The following is a 25,062-nucleotide window of genomic DNA, read 5'->3' on the forward strand; positions in this document are numbered from 1 at the left end:
CAAAATCTATAATACTGACTATATAGAAATGAAAGTGAATTATTTTTAAAGTAAAAAAAATATATATTAAAAATCCAAATTCTAATTTAGCATATTAGTAAAACTAATATATTTACCTGGTAGTTGTAAATATGATTATTTAGGAGAAAGCCTCTAAGAGCTGAATGGTGCTTACTCATGAGAAAGTGCATATAGGATTTCAATCATAGGAAGCTTGTCTTGGAAGTATTGTTGTCTTTCTTCAACAATCGGGATGGAATTATTTTTTCAGCCTGTCAACGTTAGATATTAATTAGTTAATCTAAGCAATTAGTTGACCAGGATTGAAACACTTCTAATTAATCAGGTAGCTGCTTTATTTTTTAAAAGAAATGATCATGATTTTAATCTCCCTCCTCCCAAATCCTCTGGGGACTTTTTAAAAACATGCATTTTTTCCTTCCAGGTTGTGTTTGCTATGATGAAACACTTAAAAACAAGTTGGGTTTTTCATTGTTTTTATTCACATCCACACTTATGCAACTGAACACTTTAAATACTACATTAATGGAGCAAAACTAATACACTTGTGTGTGCTAAGATTTCTGAAAGAAGTTCCTAGCACTTTACTATGCACAATGCATCATTCAAAATTATTTTCAGATAATGCAAAGAGACTGACCCTACTCATGTTCATTACCAAGCATAAAATTTTAACTTTTTTCATATATAGAGGCAGTCCCCAAGCTACAAACATCCAACTTACAAATGACTCATAGTTTAGAATGGGGTTTGAGACAACAGAAAGCGTGAGAAATCCACCCTTCAAAAGGGAAATTCACTCCTGGAAGAGCTATCATGGGGAAAAGGTATCTCCGCTGAAGCTTTACCACCAATCCTTGTTTCCACAACAGGCCATTTTTCCCCCAAAATCTAATAATCGCAAGGACAGAAAGAGGTGAAATCTTTAAAAAAGTACGTGTTCCGACTTACAAACAAATTTAATTTAAGAACAAACCTACAGAATCAAACTTGCTCGTAACTTGTGGACTGCCTGTTCGTTGTTCTCCATTCCAGAAGGGCATGGCCACACTAAGGAATATATCTGCAATTGTTTCTTAAGTTCAAAGAAAAAGGTCTTGACACATTAAGTCAACACTTTGAATTGCTAACTACCATGGGACTATTTATTCTTGGGTAAAATTTAAACATTTTCTTTTTGCTTCTTGAAGGGATTTTGTGTGTACAAAAGACCTATTTGACTCACAATGTTTTCTGAATAAAAAGCAATGGTCAGAATTGTGTGGATTTATGCTGGTGGAATTCACAGCCACGTTGGCTGCTTTTTCTTTTTTTCTTTGACTATTAATGAGCCTTTATAAGGTGCAGTTCAGCCATATTTTCAAAATAGCAATAAGAGATTGTTGAAGTTCATTTCACACACAATTGCCAATAAGGAAGCAGCTATGAAGCCTGGATTCTACTGAAATACCAAATGAAAATATTTATTTCAGTTCATTTAGACATGTAATATTCTGTAAAATTAAGATATTGCTTACATGAGCAATTTGTATGACGTACACATTTCTGCTTTTATGAGGGCACACATCAAAATACGTAGATTTTTTGGCATTTTGTTCAGTTCCGGTTTGATCTGGGTGGTACTATAGAAAGATACCATTTGGATGCCACTTGCTATGCCATTCCATTTAGTTCTGCTGGCTGAACATCAGCAATCAGAAGGATCTCAGCCAGTGTTTTCTCTGCATATGAAATTTGAACCAAAGTGTCCCTAAATGTGAGCAAACATTTTAAAAATGTACAGTCATGTAAATCTTTACAACGTGTGATGATGCTTGCAGGAGGATTTGTTTTTACACATCACTATATTGTGGTCTATCTATCTAACTATATTTCAAAGAGTTTTATTTCATTTTCACACTTATATACTATAAGAGTGGGGAGAAAGGCCACAGAAAGTATAATACGTTGATTATGTTTCTTTGTAAGTTGGGTCTATCCACAAGTCTTATGTACATCCAAGAATGAGGAAGGGGGGGGGGGGGGGTATTGTTATACATATTATATTTATTAAACCAGTTCCATTCACATTGTGATTTGCTTAGGAGAAACAGAATTGTTTTTTCTTTCCTTTTTTGATTCCATTTGTCTTTCTTGTTGATTTTTTTCTTCTTATATTGTCCCATATTTTTCTTATCTTCTTCTCTAGACCTATACCATTAATATTTCTTCTAGTTACACCCTCACTTTATTTATACGCTGCATTTTCTATTTTCCCTTCTGTCTTCTGATTTCCTGGCTGCAGTCTGTGTCTGCAATAATCTTTGTGCCTAGAAATACAAAGTCTGTCACGGCCTCCATGCTTTCTCCTTCTATTTTCCAGTTATCAGTCAGTCTGGTTGCCATATACATTCCAAGATAGTCTGTGAATATCTAAAACTGTGGATAACCTTATACTTTGACCATACTTGAGCCAGAAGCATACCACAAAATAGCACTGGAAGATCTAGAGAGGCACAAAAACATATTTTTGGAGTGTAGGTATTTGATTCCACAGATAGGGAGGTTGTAGTATGTCCTAAATCAAGAGAAATCCAATGCCAGTTAGGAGAAATATCTTGATATTGAGACAAATAAGAGAACTACCTATTAAAATTGGGTGCAGGTCTTCATGCAGTGACAGTCATCTATTTGTCATTAGATTATGTAGAATGAATTGGGAGGAATGAATTTTGAAAATACTCTTAACACACTACTTAGTCTCTCTCTTCCCCCTCTGAACAGAAATAAGAATTTTCAATAGAAGTGTTTGAGTGACATTGATAAAGACATTCCTTCCTCATCCCCCACCAGCCATCTGCAACCTGCTATGTCAAAATCTGTATTAGAGTGGGTTATTATGTGCCACCCAGCTAGCTGAAAGAAAGGTGTAAGAAAGATCTTGCATTTGGATAAGCTCTTTAAACACTTACTTCTAACAAAATATTGCTTTCCAAAAATGTATATAACAGTGGAGTAACTTTCCAGCAGAAAAGGTTACAGTCAGAAGATCACTTCTTGAAATGTAAAGCAACAAGGGGCAGATTAACAATCTGCAACTTTACTCTTTCCACATGTACGTGCAGAAAATGGATATGCTTCAAGTTTCAACATTCTCAGTTAAAAGGCTCTGCACCCACACCTCTTAATGTTGATTTTGCTACTTACTATGATATCACTTATTCTTCAACAGGCGGTCAGCTTAAATCAGTAGGATTTCTGTAAAGCAAAACCATTCACTACAGTTCTGAAATTGGGTTTCCAGTATATACTCCCTTTAATGTCATTGGAACAAGCATGATCTTTGCATTGGAAGGTACAGTAGGATAAACAGACTTAATTTCACTTGGCTGAACTTACCAAATCAATAGAATTTATATACATATTGATTACGAAGTTGTCACCGATTAACAGGTCTATTCTAGTCAGGATTAATAATTGGGTTTAAGTCACAGTGTTTACTGCTCATTGGTTACAATCTTTTTTTATTATTATTGGCAACAATGAAAAACAATGCTGTGAATATAACAAAAGAATAAGGCACGTACTATAAGAAACCCATTCTGATCCTCACATAGCTAAGATTGCAGATATTCGCAAGAGCTGGAGGTAACAGTAAGCTTTGTAGAATCCAAAATATGCCTAAATATAGGCCCATTTTTAGCCATGGGGAGGGGAGGGGGGATTGAAACATGGAGATAACTCCTAAAGAACTCCACAAGGATTTGTCATTCCAAGTCAGGTAAGAGCTATTGGGTCACAGCTATAGCATTTGAATACATATTTGTTAGTAGCAGACAGCTTTTTAGTTGGCTATGTCAAGAGTGCTTTGTGCTTTTCCTGCATGGCAGGGGATTGGACTGGGTGGCCCTTGTGGTCTCTTTCAACTGTAGGATTTCATGATTTTATGTTGAGAGAAAAGGCAATGAGATCCACCAAAGTGGATCTCATTGGCTAAGTGTCAGGAAAATCTTGGTAAAGTTGACTGAACAAAACCAGTTTAAACTCACCTGCCCCACTACGATTGATCTGTGAATGGGGTATTATCAGATGAAAGCTCAGTTATCTAACTCAAGTGGGTTCCCAACTACATTAATGGGGAAAAAATGGAGACACATACTAAAATGTGGTTCTACGTTGTAAGGTATTGGGGAGTGATTATAAACATATTTCCTCTTCCATGTTTCTGCTTAGAGGGCACTGAACTGAAAACCAGAAGACAATTAAGTCTTTTGCAAAATTTACCTGAAAATAAAATGCTTGGGTAATGATAGTGCATGGGATTTTTTATTTGTACATTTATGTTTTGTTTCACAGAGGTGTAAAGAACACTTTGAAAAGCTGTTTTACTGCCTGTGATCTGAAGGTTGAACTATCAGAAGGGATTTTTTGTTGTTGTTTTGCCTGTAAGAAGCCAGCTGAAGTGTGAATCCCTATTCTCTCTGAAATGTGTAAATACGTACCAGATGTGATGGAAAGAATGCAAACCCTCTTTTTTAGGATGCTGTTTGGGGTCCAGATGCAACCCTGGGCAGGACTGCTCTACAGATCAATTTCTCAAGGTCATAAAAAATAAATGTAAACATTCTTGCAAGAGTCCGTTAGCATTTGAACCACTGCATTATGCATTACTCTTTTCCTCTCAGGGCATGGATAAACTCGAATCCATTAGGCTTTTCCACTTTATGTTGCTAAGAACTGACCGAGAAACAGTTCAAAGTGGGAAAGGCTCACTGTTTCTTACCCTTTCACAGGAAAGTCCTCGCCATATGATCTTTCCAGATCATTTTGATGATTCAGTAAGAAGCATAACTTTCCTTTGAGTCCCATTCCCAAGCCACTCTTACTGGGAGGAATCTGTTTAATTTATAAGGCAGTTTCTTTTAAAACTTTAAAATGGGCAGAGTATGTTACAAATGTTATTACAGTATTTCTCTTTGGTTACAAAAAAAAGACATGAAACTCCTGTGTTGTTTTATTCTAAAAGAAAAAAGACCACAAAAGACATAAAAAATGCAGGAAAACTGTATAAACTTTTTGGATCCAATATCCAAATATACGCATACAGACAATGCCCAACAAGAATTGTTAAGGTAAAGGTAAAGGTTTTTCCCTGACATTAAGTCTAGTAGTGTCCAACTCTGGGGGGTTGGTGCTTATCTCCATTTCTAAGCTGAAGAGCTGACGTTGTTCCTAAAAACCTCCAAGGTTATGTGGCTGGCATGACTACATGGAGTGCCATTACCTTCCTGCTGAAGCAGTACCAATTGATCTACTCACATTTGCATGTTTTTGAACTGCTAGGTTGGCAGAAGCTGGGGCTAACAGTGGGAGCTCACTCTGTTCCCTGGATTCGAACCTGTGACCTTTCAGTTAGCAAGTTCAGCAGCTCAGCAGTTTAACCAACTGTGCTAATGGGGGCTCCAATAATGTTCACATTGATTTAATCCAGAGTTTACTTCCAAAAATGGATATTGATTATTTGCCTAGCTTTGCTCTGCCTAGCTCTAGAACAAGGTCTTTTCTCAGACCCTCCTCTCTCACACCATCCTATCCTTCCTGCCTTCCTTCTCTTTCCTTCCTCCTTCCCTCCCTCTTTCTACTTCCCTCCCACTCTTTTGTCCTTCCTTCCCTCTTTCCCTCTTTCTCTTTCCTTCCCTTTTGTCTTTCCTTCCCTTTCCTTGATCCTTCCCTTCCTTTCTTCCATGCTGCTCTTCCTCCTTCCCATCCTTCTCTTTTCCTTCCTCCTTCCCATTCATCCTTTCTTCCTTCCCTTTTGTCTTTCGTTCCTTGCCTCTTTCGTCTCTCCTTACCTCTTTCTTTCTCTTTCCATCCTTTCCTTTCACCCTCCCTTCCCTTTTGTCTTTCCTTCCTTTTCTCTTTCCTTGATCCTTCCCTTCCTTCCTTCCATCCTTCTCTCCCATTCTTCCTTCTCTTTTTCCTTCTTCCTTCCCTTTCATCCTTCCTTCCCTTTTGCCTTCCCTCCCTTCCCTCTTTCCTCCCTCCTTTCCTCTCTCCCTCTTTTTAATTCCATCCTTCCCTTATTTCATTTCATCCTTTCTTCTCTCTTTCCTTCCTCCTTCCTTTCCTTCCTTCCATCATCGGCCAGCCAGTCCTCCTAGCAGGGAGTGCTAGCATGAGGTTCCCAAGTTAGAAGGTTTGCCCATGCCTGCTCTAGAACTTTTATTCAGTGCTCAGACCACTAGACTCTACTGGCTCTTGAGAACCTGACTCTAATCCTTGTTCAGCTATGGAAACCCACTGGGTGACACTGGCCAAGTCACACTCTCTCAGCCATATTTGAAGTCAGTGCCAAATTCTTTGCCTTTAAAAATAATTCAGGGTTGTAACAAAATTTCACTGAAAAAGAAGGAAAGGAAAGGAGGGCAAATGGGTGAGTGAGGGAGAAAGAGTGCTCTTTTTCTGCCTATCTAAACTATACCACCAGAGGGAGCACATGCTTTCCTTTTAGAAGATAGCTGTAGCACATGATTGCAGGTTGTCTTGATCAATGACCAAAATCAGCAAAATAAGCATTTTGTTAACTTAAAGACTAAAAGATTTAGTATGGTACTTGTTATTAAGGTGCCCCATGGTTCCTTTGTTGCTCCTTCTACTGTAATAAAATGTCAAAAGATCTTAAGGTCAGAAGGTTTTTAGCAGCTCTTTCCTTCATCCTCATCTCCAAGAATGCAAATTTCTAAGAAGGCCTGTAGCATTCCCCAAAAAGCTGACTTGATGGCAGCTGACAGCAGCAACACATTTTCCATCAATTAGCTAAATTGATCCTCTGTAGGGAATGAGAAACCGAAGCCAAAACACCTTAAAGGTTAATATGGTAATCCTATGCATTTACTAAAAGGAGGTTGAGTTCAACAGGAGTTTGTTGTCCTTAATGGCCCTCAAGTCTTATAACTTTGTATTTTTAGAATAAAGTAACTGAAAGAGACCATTATTTATTTATCATGTCAGGCAACCGAACAGTTGTATTACATTTTTGACAGAACAAACAAACAAACGTACAAAAGACACAGAGTTTGCAAGCTTGGTAGTTGATTAAATGTCCTTTGACCAGTATCTGACCACTTGGAGTGCCTCTGGTGTTGCTGCAAGGAGGTCCTCCATTGTGCATGTAGCAGGGCTCAGGGTGCATTGCAGCAGGAGGTCTGTAGTTTGCTCTTCTCCACACTCGCATGTTGTGGATTCCACTTTGTAGCCCCATTTCTGAAGGTTGGCTCTGCATCTAGTGGTGCCAGAGCGCAGTCTGTTCAGTGCCTTCCAAGTCACCCAGTTTTCTGTGTGCCCAGCGGGGAGTCTTTCATTGGGTATCAGCCATTGATTGAAGCTCTGGGTTTGAGCCTGCCACTTTTGGACTCTCACTTGCTGAGGTGTTCCAGCAAGTGTCTCTGTAGATCTTAGAAAACTATTTCTTGATTTAAGTCGTTAACATGCTGGCTGATACCCAAACAAGGGATGAGCTGGAGATGTCTCTGCCTTGGTCCTTTCACTATTGGCTGCAACTTCCTGGCGGATGTCAGGTGGTGCAATACCGGCTAAGCAGTGTAATTTCTCCAGTGGTGTAGGGCGCAGACACCCCGTGATAATGCAGCATGTCTCATGAAGAGTCACATCCACTGTTTTAGTGTGGTGAGATATGTTCCACACTGGGCATGCATACTCAGCAGCAGAGTAGCATAGCGCAAGGGCGGATGTCTTCACTGTGTCTGGTTGTGATTCCCAGGTTGTGCCAGTAAGCTTTCGTATGATATTGTTTCTAGAGACCATAAGAACCATCCAGTCTGATATAAAAGGAAATAAAGACCCAACTGTCTGACATGATACGGATGGCAGGAAAAAGGGTTAAGCAACAACTAACCTCAGAATGGAAACATTGCATGTTGAGGCCAAGTTTGGGCATTTGCATAGACGTGCTGCTGGGGAATGCTGGGAGATGTAGTCCAAAAAGGTTGTGTTTCTTGGCTCTGTAAAGGGATATAGTAAAATGAAATGAAATAATATCAACAAGTTAAATGAAGAGTAGAAAGAATCCTCTTGGAAATCGCAGGATTACATGCAGATTCCTTAGGTCTTGAAACAAAGGGCATTTCAACTCCCTCCCTTTGGGGGAAATACCTCCCTGGTGGTTTGAAGGCTACTTCATTCTTGACACCTGCAGTACCTTAGCAACCTGGGAGGGATTTCTTTGAACCAACACTGGCATTACAATGGCTGGAAAAGCAAGTGAGTGTTCAATTACCCAAAGTGGTCTTTTGATCCTACAGAAACCAGTTTTCCTTTATGCACCTTTGACATGAAGGGCAGTAGCAAAAAAACACATTTCATAAGTCCTTTTCAGAAAGAGTGACACTTTATCCCATGACAATTCTCTCTTCTGTCTCCTCCTCTTCTTTCTGTCTTGCTGAGTTATATTAATACAAATAGATTTTACACTTTGGATGCAACAATTGAAATAAGCCAAGGCCAAAGGGAAAATTTGGAGAAGGAGAGAGAAAGCTGGGACATTTTGAAAGTTGCCAAACAAGTGGGATAATAGAAGGTTAGTCAAGACAGTCCTTGCCAGATCAGGACAATTGGAGGACTTGTTGCATGTCATCATGGACATCCATACTTCAGCAATTGACCACTGCCACTCTGGTTCCTTTTCTTGTTGTTGAGGAGACAGGTGTAGGATCAATATGAGTTCAACTCAAGTCTCTGTGACTTACACAAACCTCTTTCCATTCAGTGTGCATACATTCATGTGTTTTCTGTGTGTTTGTGTACACATATACAAGCATAGCAAATGGGATGACACAGAAATCTTTCATTCACTTTGAATGCTATAGTAAAGTTTATTTTGTTTTGGTTAATGTGTATACTACATGTGCAATCAGTTATGGCAGCAGTGAATCATCAAATGACCGAGCTGTGTGCTGTATGCCTTTTGGTTTTGCAATGAATACATTTAGGTTTCTGGTTTAAACAATGAAGGGAGGTAATGCTCAGTATTCTCTGAACTTCCAAAAAGAAAATCTTTCAACAGAGGGCACCAGTGCAGCTAATCTGTATTTCTTTACCAAATAAAGGAGCTCAGCTCTAGCGTGTAGTTCAGTTTCCTCAATTAATGGAGGCAAGTACATTATTTTACTGGTGATCCCAGTTCATGAAAAAGGTGATGGGTGGAAACTACTGAGGGAGTACCACACAATGAAGGAATTTCAGTGTCACCCTTATTTTTTGTTCATAAAACTGTTTACCATATTTTGTCCTTCATATTTTGATCCCAGCAACACCATTTATCACCATTCTATAAAACACAAATGTGTGGCAAATGTTGCACACATAAAATGTCATTAAAAGAGTCCTTGAAAATTCAGTCCAAACTGTTCTTTAGCCCTCAAATGCTTTTGTGGATCTTCCAGGTCACACGGTCTCCATTCCAGAGAAAACCTGTAAAGACATTTGCAGCTTGACAGAAATGGCACACATTTCATTTCATTCCAAAGGTTGGAAACAGAATTGGGAATGCTGTGGATTCCATAGAGAGTTGTCATGGTGAAATGATTGTACTAGGACTCGGCAGATCAAGGTTTAAATCTCTATTCAGCTATGAAGATCCACTGGATAGCCTTGAGGAAGTCACATTCCTTAGATGAAGGCAATGACAGAGGCATCACTAAGAAAGTGTGGGGTGAGTGAATCGCACTAGGTTACACCATTGGGGAGGGGGGATATCAAAATGATTCTCTATAAAAATAGTGGCCATTCAGCAGAAATGTATTATTTTGTATTTTTAAAAATCCATGCAATTATATATAACCACAAATACTTTTTCAAAAGTGTGGCTTACATGTACTGTATCAATATACCTACAAGATTAAAACTCTATGTTAATTTACTTTTTGCATCTTCTACTATGCATGCTTTCTGGTCATTATTGTCCAATGATACTTTGAATCAGGGTTTCATTTGCATCGGCTACAAATATGCCTTGTTGTTTTTGTTGCTGCTGTTTCTTGAATAGCCACTGAATTTGTTAAATGTTCTGCTATTTTAGCTATAACATTGTAGCATGGTTTGGTACAGGAGGAGGTCTCTGGTAGAGGGACCATGAGTTACCACACTGGGTGACACCAAACCAAAGGTTGCCATGAGCCAATGGCAAACCTCTGAATGAATCTTACCAAGAAAACCGCTAAGGTTGTCATACGTTGGTATTGACTTTAGGGCACATAACAGTAAGAAAAAGAACAGTGGACACACTCTTAAAGTTGAAGGGATGTTGTGTAGAATATGGAACAAGCTTGTTTTCTGTAGACAAGACCACAAACAAGAGGGAAATGTTCTCTACCCATCCTTATCATAGAAGACTTTTTTTCTTGAGAAACTGCAAGTCACTTTTGATGTGAGAAGATTGGCTGTCTGCAAGGACGTTGCCCAGGGGATGCCTCAATGTTTTGATGTTTTACCATCCTTGTGGGAGGCTTCTCTCATAGAAGATGAAACCCAAGAATATTTGGAGTGGTACACATTTCCTGCTCTGGAAGCCCTTTCAGAATACATATTTATAGTATGATTCCACTTTAGCTCTCATGGCTTCATTCTGTGGAATCCTAGGGTATTAGTTTGGTGGGGCATTGGAAGAGATTCTAAATATCCCTACCTAAACTGCAAATCATAGGATTCCATAGGATGGAGCCATGACAGTTAGAAACATAGAGCTATAATTGTGTCATGTGAAAGGCTATTTTGAATCCCATTCCAGAAGAAAGTCAGGATAGAAATTCAATCAATTAATCAATGAATCAAAAAGGCCCAGGGCTTATCACAACCACATATGTGCATACATTAATTTCATGGACAACACTAATAAAAAGAGTGGTTCCACTCTAGGATGAAGAAGACACAGAATGACATGTTATTTTAAAACCAATAAATGACATTTTATTTAGAATATCTATATACTATATATATATATATATATATATATATATATATATATATATACACACACACACATATTCTTTTTTGAGTAGTGACATAACCATATTCCAAACTGGTAAAATTAAAATAGTTCCAGACATTTCCTCATAGATATTTTACAGAACTACTTCAGTCTGAATTAATATCTTGCTTGACCTTGAAGACTCTGAAGAGCCTAAAGCACCAAATGACTCTGGAGAAAGGAGATAACTAAGGACAAGAAGGTCTGTGTGTTGCTCTTCAATACTTCTAAGAAGTAGGGCATTGCAAGAGTGAAATGATGACAATGGTTCCATCTTTAAAACTTAAGTATAGACTCTAGAAGAAAATAGATACTTCAGAATGTATTGACTTATTGGAGGGAGGAATAGAATAAGAGCACAATGTGTGGAATTTCCAACCAGGATTATTTGATTCTGCTTTTAAAATACTATGCACAGCATCCCCTCAGCCATCATGGTCCTGAATACAGAATTCTGAGAAATGCAGTAGAATTCCCCCCCCCCCCCCCTAAATTTTCCTAAGACAGCAGATACACAGTTTAACAGACATAACCACAAGCTTGAGTTGAGCAATATTGGAAGATACCAAAGGGGAGATGAATGGCAACTGGAGAAAACTATGACTTTCTTCTGTCCAAATTAGCCACGTAAATACATCTTGTTGTTGCTTTGGTACAAATATTTTTGTGCTTCAGTTGCTAAAAGCAATCCAAAAGATTGACATGTTTTTATGTTGTTCTGTAAGAAACAGAAAACCTTTAAGAGGTATTAACTACAGAAAATACACACCATACTCATGTTTTGACAATCTTTATATTGTATGTACCTTCAAATCACTTTTGACTAATGGCAAAACTATGTATATCATGGGGGTTTTTTAGGCAAAGAGTATCTTGAGGTGGTCTTGCTAGTTCTTGTTAGATAGAAATACCTCCACATCGAATCTATGTGAAAATACAGTTCTGGTGGACATGTGATAACACCTGGGAAATGACTGAGAAGGTCATGATGAACTATCAAAGTGGGATGTAGAAATGGCTGAGTCATAATTATGTGAGGTTTATGAAAAGGAGTTGCACCACTCATTTGTCCCTTACTGATGACAAGTCAGCAGGTGGTTATAGAAAGGAGATGAAATGCTCCATCTCTCTCTTCCTGTGTGAATCTCATCATCAATATCTCTGTCTCAGAATCATTTGAAAGTACAAATCTGATTGATCTATGTATCCTAATTGTACAGCTATAAATAGAGCAACGGTGAAGATTAAAGCCTCCTGATATTGTTGGATGAAAAACTGAATCTGTGAGTTTATTAAACAGTGTGCGGAGAAGGTCAGACATTGCAGTCGTACTCGGCTGACAAGCTGGTTAACTGACCAAATGTTTTTGCTGTGAATAGGCTCTGCTTGGTCTTGCTTGCCTCTGTGGCACTTGCTTGTCCAGAGTGCAGCGGTTCCAGGGAGGTCATGATTGGAAAACTTCACAAACCTATCTCATGACAATTCTCTCTTCTGAAATAGAGTCTACAGTATCTGGTGGTCACTGGTGGTTTCTCATCCAAGTACTAACCAGTGCTGACCCTACTTAGTCTCCAAGACCAGCCAGGATATTGTACCTATGGGATATATAGTCCTGTTTTGACAATATATGTGAGTATATATATTCATGTTGCCTCTACTAGAATTTCTCTCTCCCTTCACTTTTACACATAAACACACACCAAACTCACAAAAGCAGAGCCTATGTAAAACATTGAGATGGATCTATTTTTTCTTACTGGCTTGCACTATTTAGCCTCTAGAAGGCATTTGGGGGTAATTCCTTTTTGGGGGAAAAAATGCAAAATGTATTTTTGATCCCTAGGGAGCCCACTTCAAATGTGGTGGCAATGCCCCCTAAACTCCCCAGTGAGAATTTTGGATCAAATAAATGTCATGAAATTGGCCTACAAAAATATCCCTAGACACGTGTATGTCATCCACAGGCTGGACTTTGCCCAATTCTGCCCTAGAAAATAACCTTTTTGTAAAAAATGATGACTTAAATTTCAGCTTACCTAAACTCACAGAAATCAAAACAAACACACACATATATATCTCTGTTGCGATTTTTTGCCCGCCCCCACCCCCAAGCTGTTACTGCTCAGGCTGAGATGCACTGCTTGTACAAAATGACATTTTCTGCCAGGAGCAAAACTCATCACCACTTCCTGCATTACTTAGTGTGATGCACTAAATTAAAAAAAAAACCCTCACACATATGAATATATTATATGATTACATAAGGGCATATATTGTTACTATGTGCTCTTTGAAATGTGATAGCATTGGCTGGCTCTCTTGTGTTTACAGAAAAACAATCTTTGGAAAGTGGTTTCTAGGTATGATGTCTCATTCATATTTCCAGTATCTCTCAATGAAGAGATGAACACACGTCACTTAACATCAATGTCTTGATGTCAGAAGTGTTAGGGTGAGGCTCAATGGTTGCATCCATTCCTTGAAAAGTCAGACCTGGGTATGGGAAAACATAACATTACATTGTTTTAGCTATTGCAATGTGCTGCACTTGAGGTTGCTTTTGAAAATGTTCAAAACTTCACAAGGTCCAAAGTGCTGTAATCAGAAGGCTGACCAGATGTAACTCCCTCATTAAAACAACTTTACTGGTTACTGGCTCAAAGTTTTGGTCATATCTTATGAAGTAGTCTGGATGGCTTAGGTCCAGACTACTTGAATAACCGTGTCTCCCTATATGAACCACTCAGAAGCATAAATCCTTGAAGAAAGGCTTTGCAATGGAGTGCATCCACAGTGTAAAATCAATGCAGTTTGAAGGCTAATAGGGTCTTTAGCCTTCCCTACCACAGCATACAGGTGCCTCAACAAACTACTAATACTAGGATTCCATAACATTACACCATGGTGGTTTAAGTGGTGCCCAACTGCATGAAATCTGCAGTATAAAGCCAGCCTTGGTTCCAACTCCATCACAGTTGTCTAGTCAGGACCAGGGACAGAGCCTTCTCAGTGGCTGTGTCACCTTTAGGAATTCTCTTCTATAGTAGGGCATCTTGCTTTTCTTTTGGCAACAAGCAAATGTGTTTTTGTTTATGTCAGCTTTCAGTGATCCATTGTTTGTAAGGAGCCTTCTTACGAGGGCAGGGCACTCTCATTTAATGATTATATTGTTTAATGCATGATTTTAAAAGAGTGACAATGTGGTAATAGCGTTTTAATTTTATTACAATATTTTAGCTGATTTTATTTTATTGTCACAGTAGGACAAAGGTGCTATATAAATGCAACAAATACATAATGAAGGGTGGCAACTGCATGGTCCTCAAGATGTTGCTCAGCTGCAACTTACATCAGTCCCAATCAGTATAGTCAGTGGTGATGAATGTTGGGAGCTGTAGCCCATGATTTGGAGGGTTGTGTGCTTCCTGCCTTGCATTAGAGAAATTTATATTGAATATCATTATACATATTCCACTGTATAATCATCACAGACTTTTTGTGAAGCTTTTTTTTTTTTAAAAAAAAACAACCAGAAAATAAAAAGAAGGCTGCCAACTTTAGCTCTTGCCTTCAGCCTACCTCCCAGGCTTTCTCCTCTCCTCTCCTTCCCCCTTCCATTCAAGCAAAACATCACATCAAGGCACTGGGGCAAACAGAATTGCCCATGTAACAATTATGCAATAAAATGCTAAAAACCAATTTGGGGAATAAAAAACCAGAGTGCAACAATTATGCAGTGAATTGGATAGCTCTAAAATTGTGCTTGGGAGTAGAAAGGTTTTGGATTTCGGACTTCAGATATGTAGCTGCATCTACATATATATCTATAATGAGCTATTTTGGAGATGATAACCAAGTCTAAACCTGACATTTATATATACTGTACATGTAACCTGAATTTTATACAATAATTTTAACAATTTTGTGCATGAATCCAAGCTTGTGTACACTGAACTATCAGAAAACACCTCTGGACAATTTTGGAGTATTCCATATTTCAGATAAGGGATGCTCAACCTGTATATGTTTATAAGTATGCTTCATAGGAAAGACCCTTAATCTTCATGGGGCTTATTTCAGTGATAGATCACTAGTTTCCAAGGGGCTGGTGGGACTGTTCCATTTAGTAGAACCTGGAGAAGAACCCGTCTCTTGCGATCTTTTCTCTTCATTTCTACTCCACAGGAATGGAACTCCTCCCACTTTTGCAAATAAGTTCATGGGTGGTGTTGAAAACTACAGGGTGAACAAAATCCATCATGCACCCATTTTATTTAGGCAGTACAATGACAATGTTTTTTTTTGTAAGCTCATGTTTGGAATGTTTTGTACTGTCACAACACAAATTCACTTAGCAATGAGTGGCTCCACTGTATATTTGCTAACAAGCATGGAAAGAACAAGTGTTGTTTCACATATTTCAGAAGGGAAAGTGGTGTAAAATGCCCTTTTACCCAAAGACATTACATACATAGGAAAAAATGGATACACTCTAAATGGAATCAAGTATTTTGAGATATAGTAGAGTCTCGCTTATCCGACCTTCGCTTACCTGACATTCCGTTTCATCTGACGTTTTTATCCGATGCCTCCCTGTTCCTCCAGAATTTTCCCTTCAATTTAAGGACCACTCCCCAACTCTATCTGTATTCCCAATAAGTGAAAAAGGCAAGACAAGGAGGAGGAGGGGGGAGGAGGAAAGGGGAAAAGAGGAAACCAGAAATGGAAGCATCCTCTCACCTTCCCTCTGTGATTTCTACACTCCTTTTCCACTTCGGGCCACTTCCTGCTGGGCCACTCTATCCCTGGGATGTTGTCTTGTTTTAACCCTTTGAGTACCTGTTGTTAGTATTCTAGGCGTCTAGTGCTGTGTCGGATGGGTAACAGTAGGAGACTCTGTATTATCTGATGTTTTCATTTATCTGACGTTCTGACGGCCCATTTATGTCAGATAAGCAAGACTGTATTGTACTATGATTTCAGTGCAGTTCCATCTAGTGTTAACACTTTCTTGCTTAAATTACGAAAATCTATCCCTCTGGGTGGATATTTCTACTAATTTTGTAATGCTGCATTTTCCCAAAAATCATCTCCAGGAAAAAAAAAATGTGGCTGTATTCCTATAGCACTTTGCTGGGAATAGATTCAAAACCATTGAACTCACCAGGGCTTTGCTTCGAAGAGGACTTGGATAAGAGCATTTTCACAGGTTAACATTAATGGCTCTGTTTGAATCTCTAAAGTAGAGGTCCCCAAACTAGGGATGCGGATTTTCAAGGTCATTTCCCTGGCCCCTGCCCTAAACTTCAGACTGAGGATTGCCCTAAGTCTGAAATGACTTGAATGCACACAATAACAACAACAATCCTAATTAACTTGACTATCTCATCAGCCATTGAAATACTGGTAATTTTATGTTGGTTAAAATTGTTCTTCATTTTAAACATTGCATTGTTCTTTCATGTTTTCTTTGCACCACAAATAAGATACTTGCAGTGCACATAGGAATCTGTTCATGCTTTTTTACAACTATAGTCTGCCCTCACAACAGTCTGGGGGACCGTGAACCAGCCCTCTGTTTAAAAGGTTTGAGTTCTGCTTTAAAGTATCACTTCAACTTTTCTGTGGGTCCTGTGCTCCTAATCTCAGCTTATGTGGAGGGCTCACTGTCTAAAGTATTGAAAGGGCTGCAACACCAATGTACAGCCAACACAGTCAACCACATTAGGTTTCAGAGAGAAAAAATATAACACAGTTCTTCAGTTCCCTTCTATAATGCCTTTTCCGTTTATTTCCAAACAGAGAGATGGGAAAGAGAGAAAACTGATCCGAGAAAGATCCGGGAGATCAGCTTGCACAAAAACAAAGAGAAATGAGAGACACAAAATAAATGGCACAACAGAGAATTGCTTACTATTGCTCCCAAATAATTTTGCATTTCTATAATAACTGATTTTGGCTTGCTTCAAATACTGCAGGTTGGAGGAAGGAGGGAGATTTTTTTTGTTAAAGGCTTATCGTAGAGTATAATCTACTCCCCAAACTGTAAAAATGACATAGTTTACATTTTAATTAACATTTCCATTCATACAGGAGTTCTATAAATTAAGGTCATGTCATATGTTCTACTGAATGTAACAGCTTGCTGTTCTTCTGGTGCTGTATAACACTGGCAGAACATCTACAACTTAAACAAGACCAAGATAAACTCTTTGACTTTTTTTCCCAGTCATGATTTAAGCCTCAGAGAGCTTTTTCATTGGTCCTCCTTCCCTTAAAAACACCACTCACATAATACAGAATGTAGCAGTCTTACTGCACACCATGAGACATTTAAGCCCTTGTTATGTCTAACAGGATATTACATCAGCTCTGTGCTATGAATGACGGACAACAGAGATGAATCTAAAGTTAGGGGGGGAAATACATTGTATTGTACAGTCTCGGATTAAAGCAAGAAAGCTGACATTTTGCAATACCCGGAACAAAGAAGAGTGATTCTGCCCCTCAGCTTCAATTTTGGACAATTCACATAACAGGTGGTTAATGGGGTGTAGCTTATAGGCATGTATGACTTTCTATGTAAAACAGCGGTTCTTAATTGGTTCCTCTTCTAACTGTTTAAACTACCAAACTGATACAATTGAGAGTACTATGTTAACACAGTTATAACATCAAGTTTACATACTTGTTTCTTTGAAGTACTAGGAACGTTTACACATTTTATTTGGCTTTGTAAGGACTGAAATCTTACAGATAATACAATCTACTTTTTCCTTGTAGAAAATATGGCTCTTTTCAGCTAATTCTCTGAGGTTAAGAGTGAAATATTTTGTCCTTATATCTGCAGCTGACCAAAGAACCAGGTGTCTCTTTGAGCGATCAAGAATGCTACAGTGTATTTTTCTTTCTACAGGTTCAGTTTCTAAAATAGGAATAGTTCTCTCTGGACATTAGAGTTAATTCGTTGCAACACAATTACTCCAGTCAAGCTTCCCCCCATTTAAAACATTGAGCAGGATGATGCCAAGTTATGTCTTCCTTTGTAATATCTCCAAGTGACCAGAGGAGGGCACTTTAAACATCTTTGCATTGCTTGTGAGGCAAACGCAGAAGCACAGTGTTACCTAAAGTCACATAAAGTCCTGCAGAATGCTATTAAGGTTGCAAATATCTATTCTTTTAAGTTCATAAAAATATAAAACATCTTCCACTCCACAGGGTTGTCTTCCCTGAAGTTTCTACCCAACACTAAAACCTCTCTAAAGATATTTAGATTTTCCATTAAATCTTTGCACCTTTCACTCAAATTGCACTTAATGCTGTAACGTCAGGGCTGTGTTGTGCTTAGGGCAGCTAGTGCTTTCTTCTGTCTGTGATGGCTCTTTGACTCATGGCTATTGGAGTCTTGCTTGCATTCATTTGTTAGGAACAGAAAGTGATGTTTTCCGTACACCTTTCCTTGTAGATGGTTTGGGTTATATGGTAGACTTGCAGGCACACATGTCCACACAGACACACCACAGGTTCTCTTAGTGACAATAATTTCTTGATCTTGAATTGGGAATTATGGCAGGGGTCAAGAGCCAGAAGAAAAAGGGAAGCCACCCCAAGCACAGAGCTCTTGTGCACTTGTGTTAGTTTCAAAAACCAACCCCACTGTAATATTTGCATTTCAAGAGATGGCTTTGGTCTGAGTGCTGTGGATATACACTCAGAATTTGTCCAGCATGCCAGTGCATGAACCACACCGACCTAGCTCATGCAACTGACTTTAGATTGGTGTTGTTGACAATGTATTACAACACAGCAGGCCCACAGCAACCATATTTTTTGCCCCTGAAACAATATGCTAAAACTGGTCTTGGGAACAATGGTGCCCTTTGGGAAGAATTGTAGAGCACTTTGAGAGGCAGTTTGCTCTGATATACCGTCTATAATTTAGCCCCTTCATTTCTCCATCTTGCTCTCATTTATTTTTTTTAACCCCAAGCAAGATGTGTTGTTTGCATCTTAAACTCTTCTGTGACTTGCTTTTAAACAAGAAAATGCACTTGAAAAAATTGTCTGATATGCATCTCAACAATAGCTAATCCTAGATCAGTATCTCATATCACATCTTTAGTTGGCACACCAGACCTTCTCCAGGATAGTATACAGAATGTGCACACAAGATCTCCACTAATTCTTCTCCATTTATTCTTTCAGTGGAATAATGGCTATCTAAAACAGACACCTAAGATTAACCTTTCAGTTTCCCACTGGGGCTTTTTAGTGTACAACTCTTTTCAGGAGAAAGGGTTTTGCTTGTTGCTCTTTAGGACTGCAAAAAACACTGGTGGTAATTGAAGGGGGAAAAGCTCACCCAAAGGAGTATGCAGAAGATTTCAGGTTTCGCCTCTGGACTACTCCGTTCTGTAACCATGAGACCTCAAGTTGCAGGGCAACTGTCTGAGATTTTGGAGAATTGCTGCTAGTCAGAGTAGAAAGTAAAAGGCCAGATCCTCTGACATGGATACAAGGCAGCTCCAAATTGTCATGTTCCTTCTGCTTAAATTTGGTTCATGTTCTAAATTTTAAAAAACAAAGTTAGAAAGGATATATAAATAATTACTTCTTTTTAATAAAAGTCATCTATGCTCAGGGAAACAAGATGTTTTAATCTTTTATTTTGCAAAATCCTTATCTTCATTTGCTTTTGCTTTCTTTTTTTAAAAAAAATGTGTGTGTTTTAAGAGCAGACAGATGCAAGAAGGAAAATATCTTACAGCAGCCTTTTGAGATCACTCAGTGAGCCCTCACCATGACAGGATCATAAACTTACTGGTTTGAACAAGCCTAGCTGTTCCTTGGCTGCTGGGTTTTAGTTGCACCATACATAAAATGTTTCCTTGTGCCTTTTTTTTCCTTTGTGTTCGTTGGTTTTGTGGATGACCTGAGCGGCAGCTTCTGTCTTGTTTTCTAGCTTTACTCGGCCTTCCTTGCTTTTCTTGCTTTGCCAATGTATGCCTCAAAAAAGAAATGGCAGAAGAGCACAAAGTAGCTGAGGTACATTAGGGAACACCAGACAATGTTTGAAACATGAGAGTGGCATTGGCCTTGTTGCATCCAGGCAAAAACTAGGTAGTTGATAATGCATCCCACGAACATCTGGGTAATCTGCGACAAAGTAATAAACATGGCAAACTTGCGTGACACTCTGAAGCCAGCAGCCCGCAGGGCGTAGTATGTGTACATGACCGCATGCACACCATAGTTCATGGTCATAAACCAGCCACCACCAGCCACCATGTCCTTATAAGAGTACCAGGAATACAGCAGTACAGTAATGTGGTGGTACCAATGGAGAAAGATGAGCTTCTGTTTCCTAAGAATAATAAATATTGTATCTCCTGGCAAAGATAAAAAAATGAGAAGAACAGTGTTAGAGGCAAAGCAAATGTGTGGTTTAAACAATAATATAATATACGGGGTGGCTTCCTGTTGAACAGTTTCAACTAGAATAGACATATTTGATCAATAGTTGAATGGTAGTTAACAAATGGGTAAATTCAAATGATCCCATGGTTCTAGTTGGGTTTAATATCAAGATTTAGGCAACAATTTTAAGACCCATTAGCAGTGTTCTTTGGATCACAGTGTGTCACAATGTCGGAATTGTTGGGTCATTTTTGCTTAATGTATTGACAATTTTGCATCAATTCTGGATCCATTCTAGTGCCATGCCTTCTAACTGCCTTTTGATTCCATGTGGAATGAAATTATATGGAAAGTACCTTACTGTCCGATGGAAACAACATATCAATTGATGACATTTTCTAATAACCTGTTATATATCTAAACATAGATAATAGTTATTCATGCAATGTTAGCACAAGTGTAATGGTAGTTAAATATAGATGAAGACAATACATATTGATCCAAAGCTCTCTGAGCTCATTAAAATTAATTTTGCCAATATATTCCATCATAGATGACCCTTATAGATACAACATATGGTGGAGATCCTGTATCAAAAATATAGCTATGATATGAACTTTTCCAACCCCTGAAACCCACCTTTAAAGCTATTCAGAGAAATTGTGTTCTGTGGTGCTGATAAACGGGGCATTGAATATCATGGCTAGCCTCCTCCTGACAATGTGACAAATAACTTTGTTTGTATGGGAGAAAACTGGTCACATCATCCTGTGTTTGCCCACTTGTCTGCACTGCAAAACTCTATTGCTTGGGATAAGTGACTGGCTCTCAAGGTGGGCTTCAGGGGTATTTAGATTATGGCAATGGTATTACAATCATAACTGTGAACAGGAGATATTAATATAGTTGCAGGAGATATTAACAATGTTGTGCGTACCAGGATACCACACATATTTATTATTATTATTATTATTATTATTATTATTCGGTATTATTCTGCATGATCATCACTACCACCACCATCAAACTTTTCCTTCCCAAATGGGAACTTGTAACCTATAGATGTACAAATACATGTGTAAAAGGTAGCCAATCTTTGACACCAATGTGTAAACAAATTGCCCCTTTGTAAGTGGGAAACTTCTTGTTGAACATCTAAGTTCTGAGTGGTTAGTTTTCCTGATTTCATCTGAACATGGGAAACTAGACTAATCACAAAGATGGGTCATGGACGTGAAACATCTCAGTTGTGAGATGCTCCTCTGAAATTGTCTGGTATGTGAAAACTATGTTAAGATTTAAACATGCCAAATTGTACAGAAAGACTGAAAATTAACTAACCTATCCTAACTCTGTCATCCTGCTATTCTTTCTAAAATCCTAAGTGGTAATGCAAACTCCAATTTTAACAGGATGGATTTTTCAAATTGTATCCATTAATATATTTGAACTGAAGCAGTAAGATCTAATGATGGGCTATACTACCCAAGACAGATAAAAGCATGAATTCAGGCTCCATCCACACTGACCATCTAATGCAGTTCTAAACTAACTTTAAGCCACGGCTGCTTAACAACAAACTCACATGAAAGTCTACAAAACAAAGGTCTTAATGTATATTTGTGCTCTGTGGTTTGTGTAATCCCCATGCAGATCTCAAACTATTTCCAGGATTTCCTATGTAACTACTTTCTTCAATACCAGTTTGAAACTGCATTAAATAGTCAGTGTAGATGGGTCCTCACTCCTGTGATGTGTTTATATTTTCACTAATGTGATTACCTGATAAATCAGTTCTTAATGTACATTCAAATACTGTGGATTTAACATGATGTTTCTCTGAAAAAACATACTTAAAAACATGGGAAATGATGCAAACCATCATACCCCAATTTCAATTGCATTTTTATGTGTAACCTGTCTGGTGCATTTCCAACTAACTACTAAGCGCTTCGCTTTGTAGGCACCAAGGCCTCCTGCTTCTTCGTTAGCAGCACAAATGCTAAGTCACTTTTCCATATACACTTGTATTAAGATGTGGAGGGAAGTCATGTTCAGAGGCGGGCGACTAAAACGATCAAGGGTCTGGATAACAAGCTCTATGAGGAGCAGCTTAAAGAGCTGGGCATGTTTAGCCTGAAGAAGAGAAGGCTGAGAGGAGACATGATAGCCATGTATAAATACATGAGAGGAAGTCATAGGAAGGAGGGAGCAAGCTTGTTTTCTGCTGCCCTGGAGACTAGGATGCGGAACAATGGCTTCAAACTACAGAAAAGGAGATTACATTTGAACATTAGGAAGAACTTCCTGACTATGAGAGCTGTTCAGCAGTGTAACTCTCTGGAGTATGGAAGAGGCTCCTTCTTTGGAGGCTTTTAAACAGAGGCTGGATGCCCATCTGTTGGGGGTGCTTTGAAAGTGATTTTACAACTTCTTGATGGGGGTTGAACTGGATGACCTACGAAGTCTCTTTCAAATCTGTGATTCTATGATTCTATGAATTGCAAAGAACAGCTAAAATAGTAGGTGATACCATATTTTAAGTAGTAATAGGTCAGAGATTCTTGACACATACAGGCTAGAGACATGTTATTTTTCTGAGTGTGGACTCAGATGACCCCCCAACCAATCACTGATATATATTTTCTGTTCATCGTGGGAGTTCTGTGTGCCATATTTGGTTCAGTTCCATCATTGGTTGAGTTCAGAATGCTCTTTGATTGTAGGTGAACTATACATCCCAGTAACTACAACTCGCATATGTCAAGGTCTATTTTCCCCCAAGAGCGCCTCAAGAGCACCCCTGGGCAAAACCAACCATACTGCAAATGTTTACTTTGCATAATGGGTTGAGCCGCCCCTGCAGATAATCCAGATCACAGCAGATATTGTGGGATACAGGGGCTGTGTGGAAGGGCCCTTGGAAATATAGAGTAGATTTTCCCCTGCTGCAGGTTCATAAGTGGTCACTCATTTACTGTATATACTCATGTACAAGTGCAGAAATTTCAATCACAAAATTGACTCAAATAACATGGGTTGATTTATCCACAGGTCAATGTGAGTATAGTATTTTAACTTTTATAAAAAACCCTGAACTATCACTTTCTCAAAGGCCCCTTCCACACAGCAGTAAAAAATCTACATTGAACTGAATTATATGTCAGTGTGGACTCAGATAATTCAGTTCAAAGCAGATACTGTGGATTATCTGCCTTGATATTCTGGGTTCCCAGGGAAGCCCTGAGTAGAGTTGCAAAAGTCGAGAGCCTAGTCTGTGCTGGGAGAATCTAAAAGATGCTGCAATCCTCTCTTTGATCTCTGCGATGGTGCCACTGTTTACCTTTTTGAAACCCTAAGTATAAAAGTTGTGACCGCCAGGGGGAGCTGCCCACCTGAGCCAGTGCTAGAGCTTTCCATTCTGCACAGCATAACCTTTGATTTATCTATAGGCCAGGTTAAAATCCATAATTTTGGCCCCCAAACCTGCCCTCAACTTACGAATATATACAGTAAATGAAGATTTATCTAACATTTAAAGGAAAGAATGAGTGCTACAGATGACAGGAAGCTTTCCTATGACCTCATCACAGAGTGTCCTAGCATGCTACCAGGATGTTTCCTCCTTGAAAACTGCTGGACGCCATTACATGGCATAAGCTAACTTCCAGTGGGGCTCCATAAAGGAAGTATCCTGGCAGAATGGAAGGAGGCTTCCCATGTTCCATAAAGAAGAACAGATGGCAATGCTTCCCATTGTGGGATGATAAGGGTTCAGCGGGCAATGAGGGGCATGGGACAATGGTTTGCCCCCACTGCCCTACAGATTTACCACACTACGTGGTGAATCTCCCTGCTGCCCCACATCAATGTGATGAGGTCCCTAGTGACCTCAAGAATTCCAATTCAATTTGCATAGACTTGTAGAAAAGAAGCACTGTAGCATGTTTTTCAGTGACTTCTCCCAACTCATTGTGTTTGGCCTCTATAGGTGAATGCAGATGGCCATTCATAGAATCATAGAGTTGGAAGAGATCTCATGGGCCATCCAGTCCAACCCCTGCCAAGAAGCAGGAAAATCACATTCAAAATACCCCTGACAGATGGTCATCTAGCCTCTGTCTAAAAGCCTCCAAAGAAGGAGTCTCCACAACACTCTGGGGCAGAGAGTTCCACTGCTGAACAGCACTCACAGTTAGGATGTTCTTCCTCATGTTCAGATGGAATCTCCTTTCCTGTAGTTTGAAGCCATTGTTCTGCATCCTAGTTTCCAGGGCAGCAGAAAACAAGCTTGTTCTTTCCTCCCTATGACTTCCCCATACATATTTATGCACAGCCCTCATCATGTCTTCTCTCAGCCTTCTCTTCTGCAGGCTAAACATGCCAAGCTCTTTAAGCCACTCCTCATAGGGCTTGTTCTCCAGACCCTTGATCATTTTAGTCACTCTCCTCTGGACATATTCCAGCTTGTCAACATCTCCCTTCAATTACAGTGCCCAAAATTGGACACAGTGTGATTCCAGGTGTGATCTGAACAAGGCAGAATAGACAAGTAGCATGATCTAGACACTGTACTCCTATTTATACAGGCCAAAAGC

The 25,062-nt window shown here is 39.0% G+C and overlaps 1 protein-coding gene across 2 annotated transcripts in view; it reads right to left on the bottom strand.

The window, feature by feature from the left end:
* Window positions 1–16,807: 16,807 nt before the first annotated feature.
* Window positions 16,808–25,062, bottom strand: part of ELOVL6 (ELOVL fatty acid elongase 6) — a 100,094-nt gene continuing 91,839 nt past the window's right edge. For both annotated transcript variants that reach the window (XM_060779088.2, XM_060779089.2), the window contains exon 4: window positions 16,808–20,436. In XM_060779088.2, the coding sequence (XP_060635071.1) occupies window positions 20,012–20,436 (425 nt within the window). In that variant the 3' untranslated portion in view covers window positions 16,808–20,011. The remainder of the gene's footprint in view (window positions 20,437–25,062) is intronic.

The sequence above is a fragment of the Anolis sagrei genome, chromosome 5 (genome assembly GCF_037176765.1).
Source record: "Anolis sagrei isolate rAnoSag1 chromosome 5, rAnoSag1.mat, whole genome shotgun sequence".
Lineage (NCBI taxonomy): Eukaryota > Metazoa > Chordata > Lepidosauria > Squamata > Dactyloidae > Anolis > Anolis sagrei.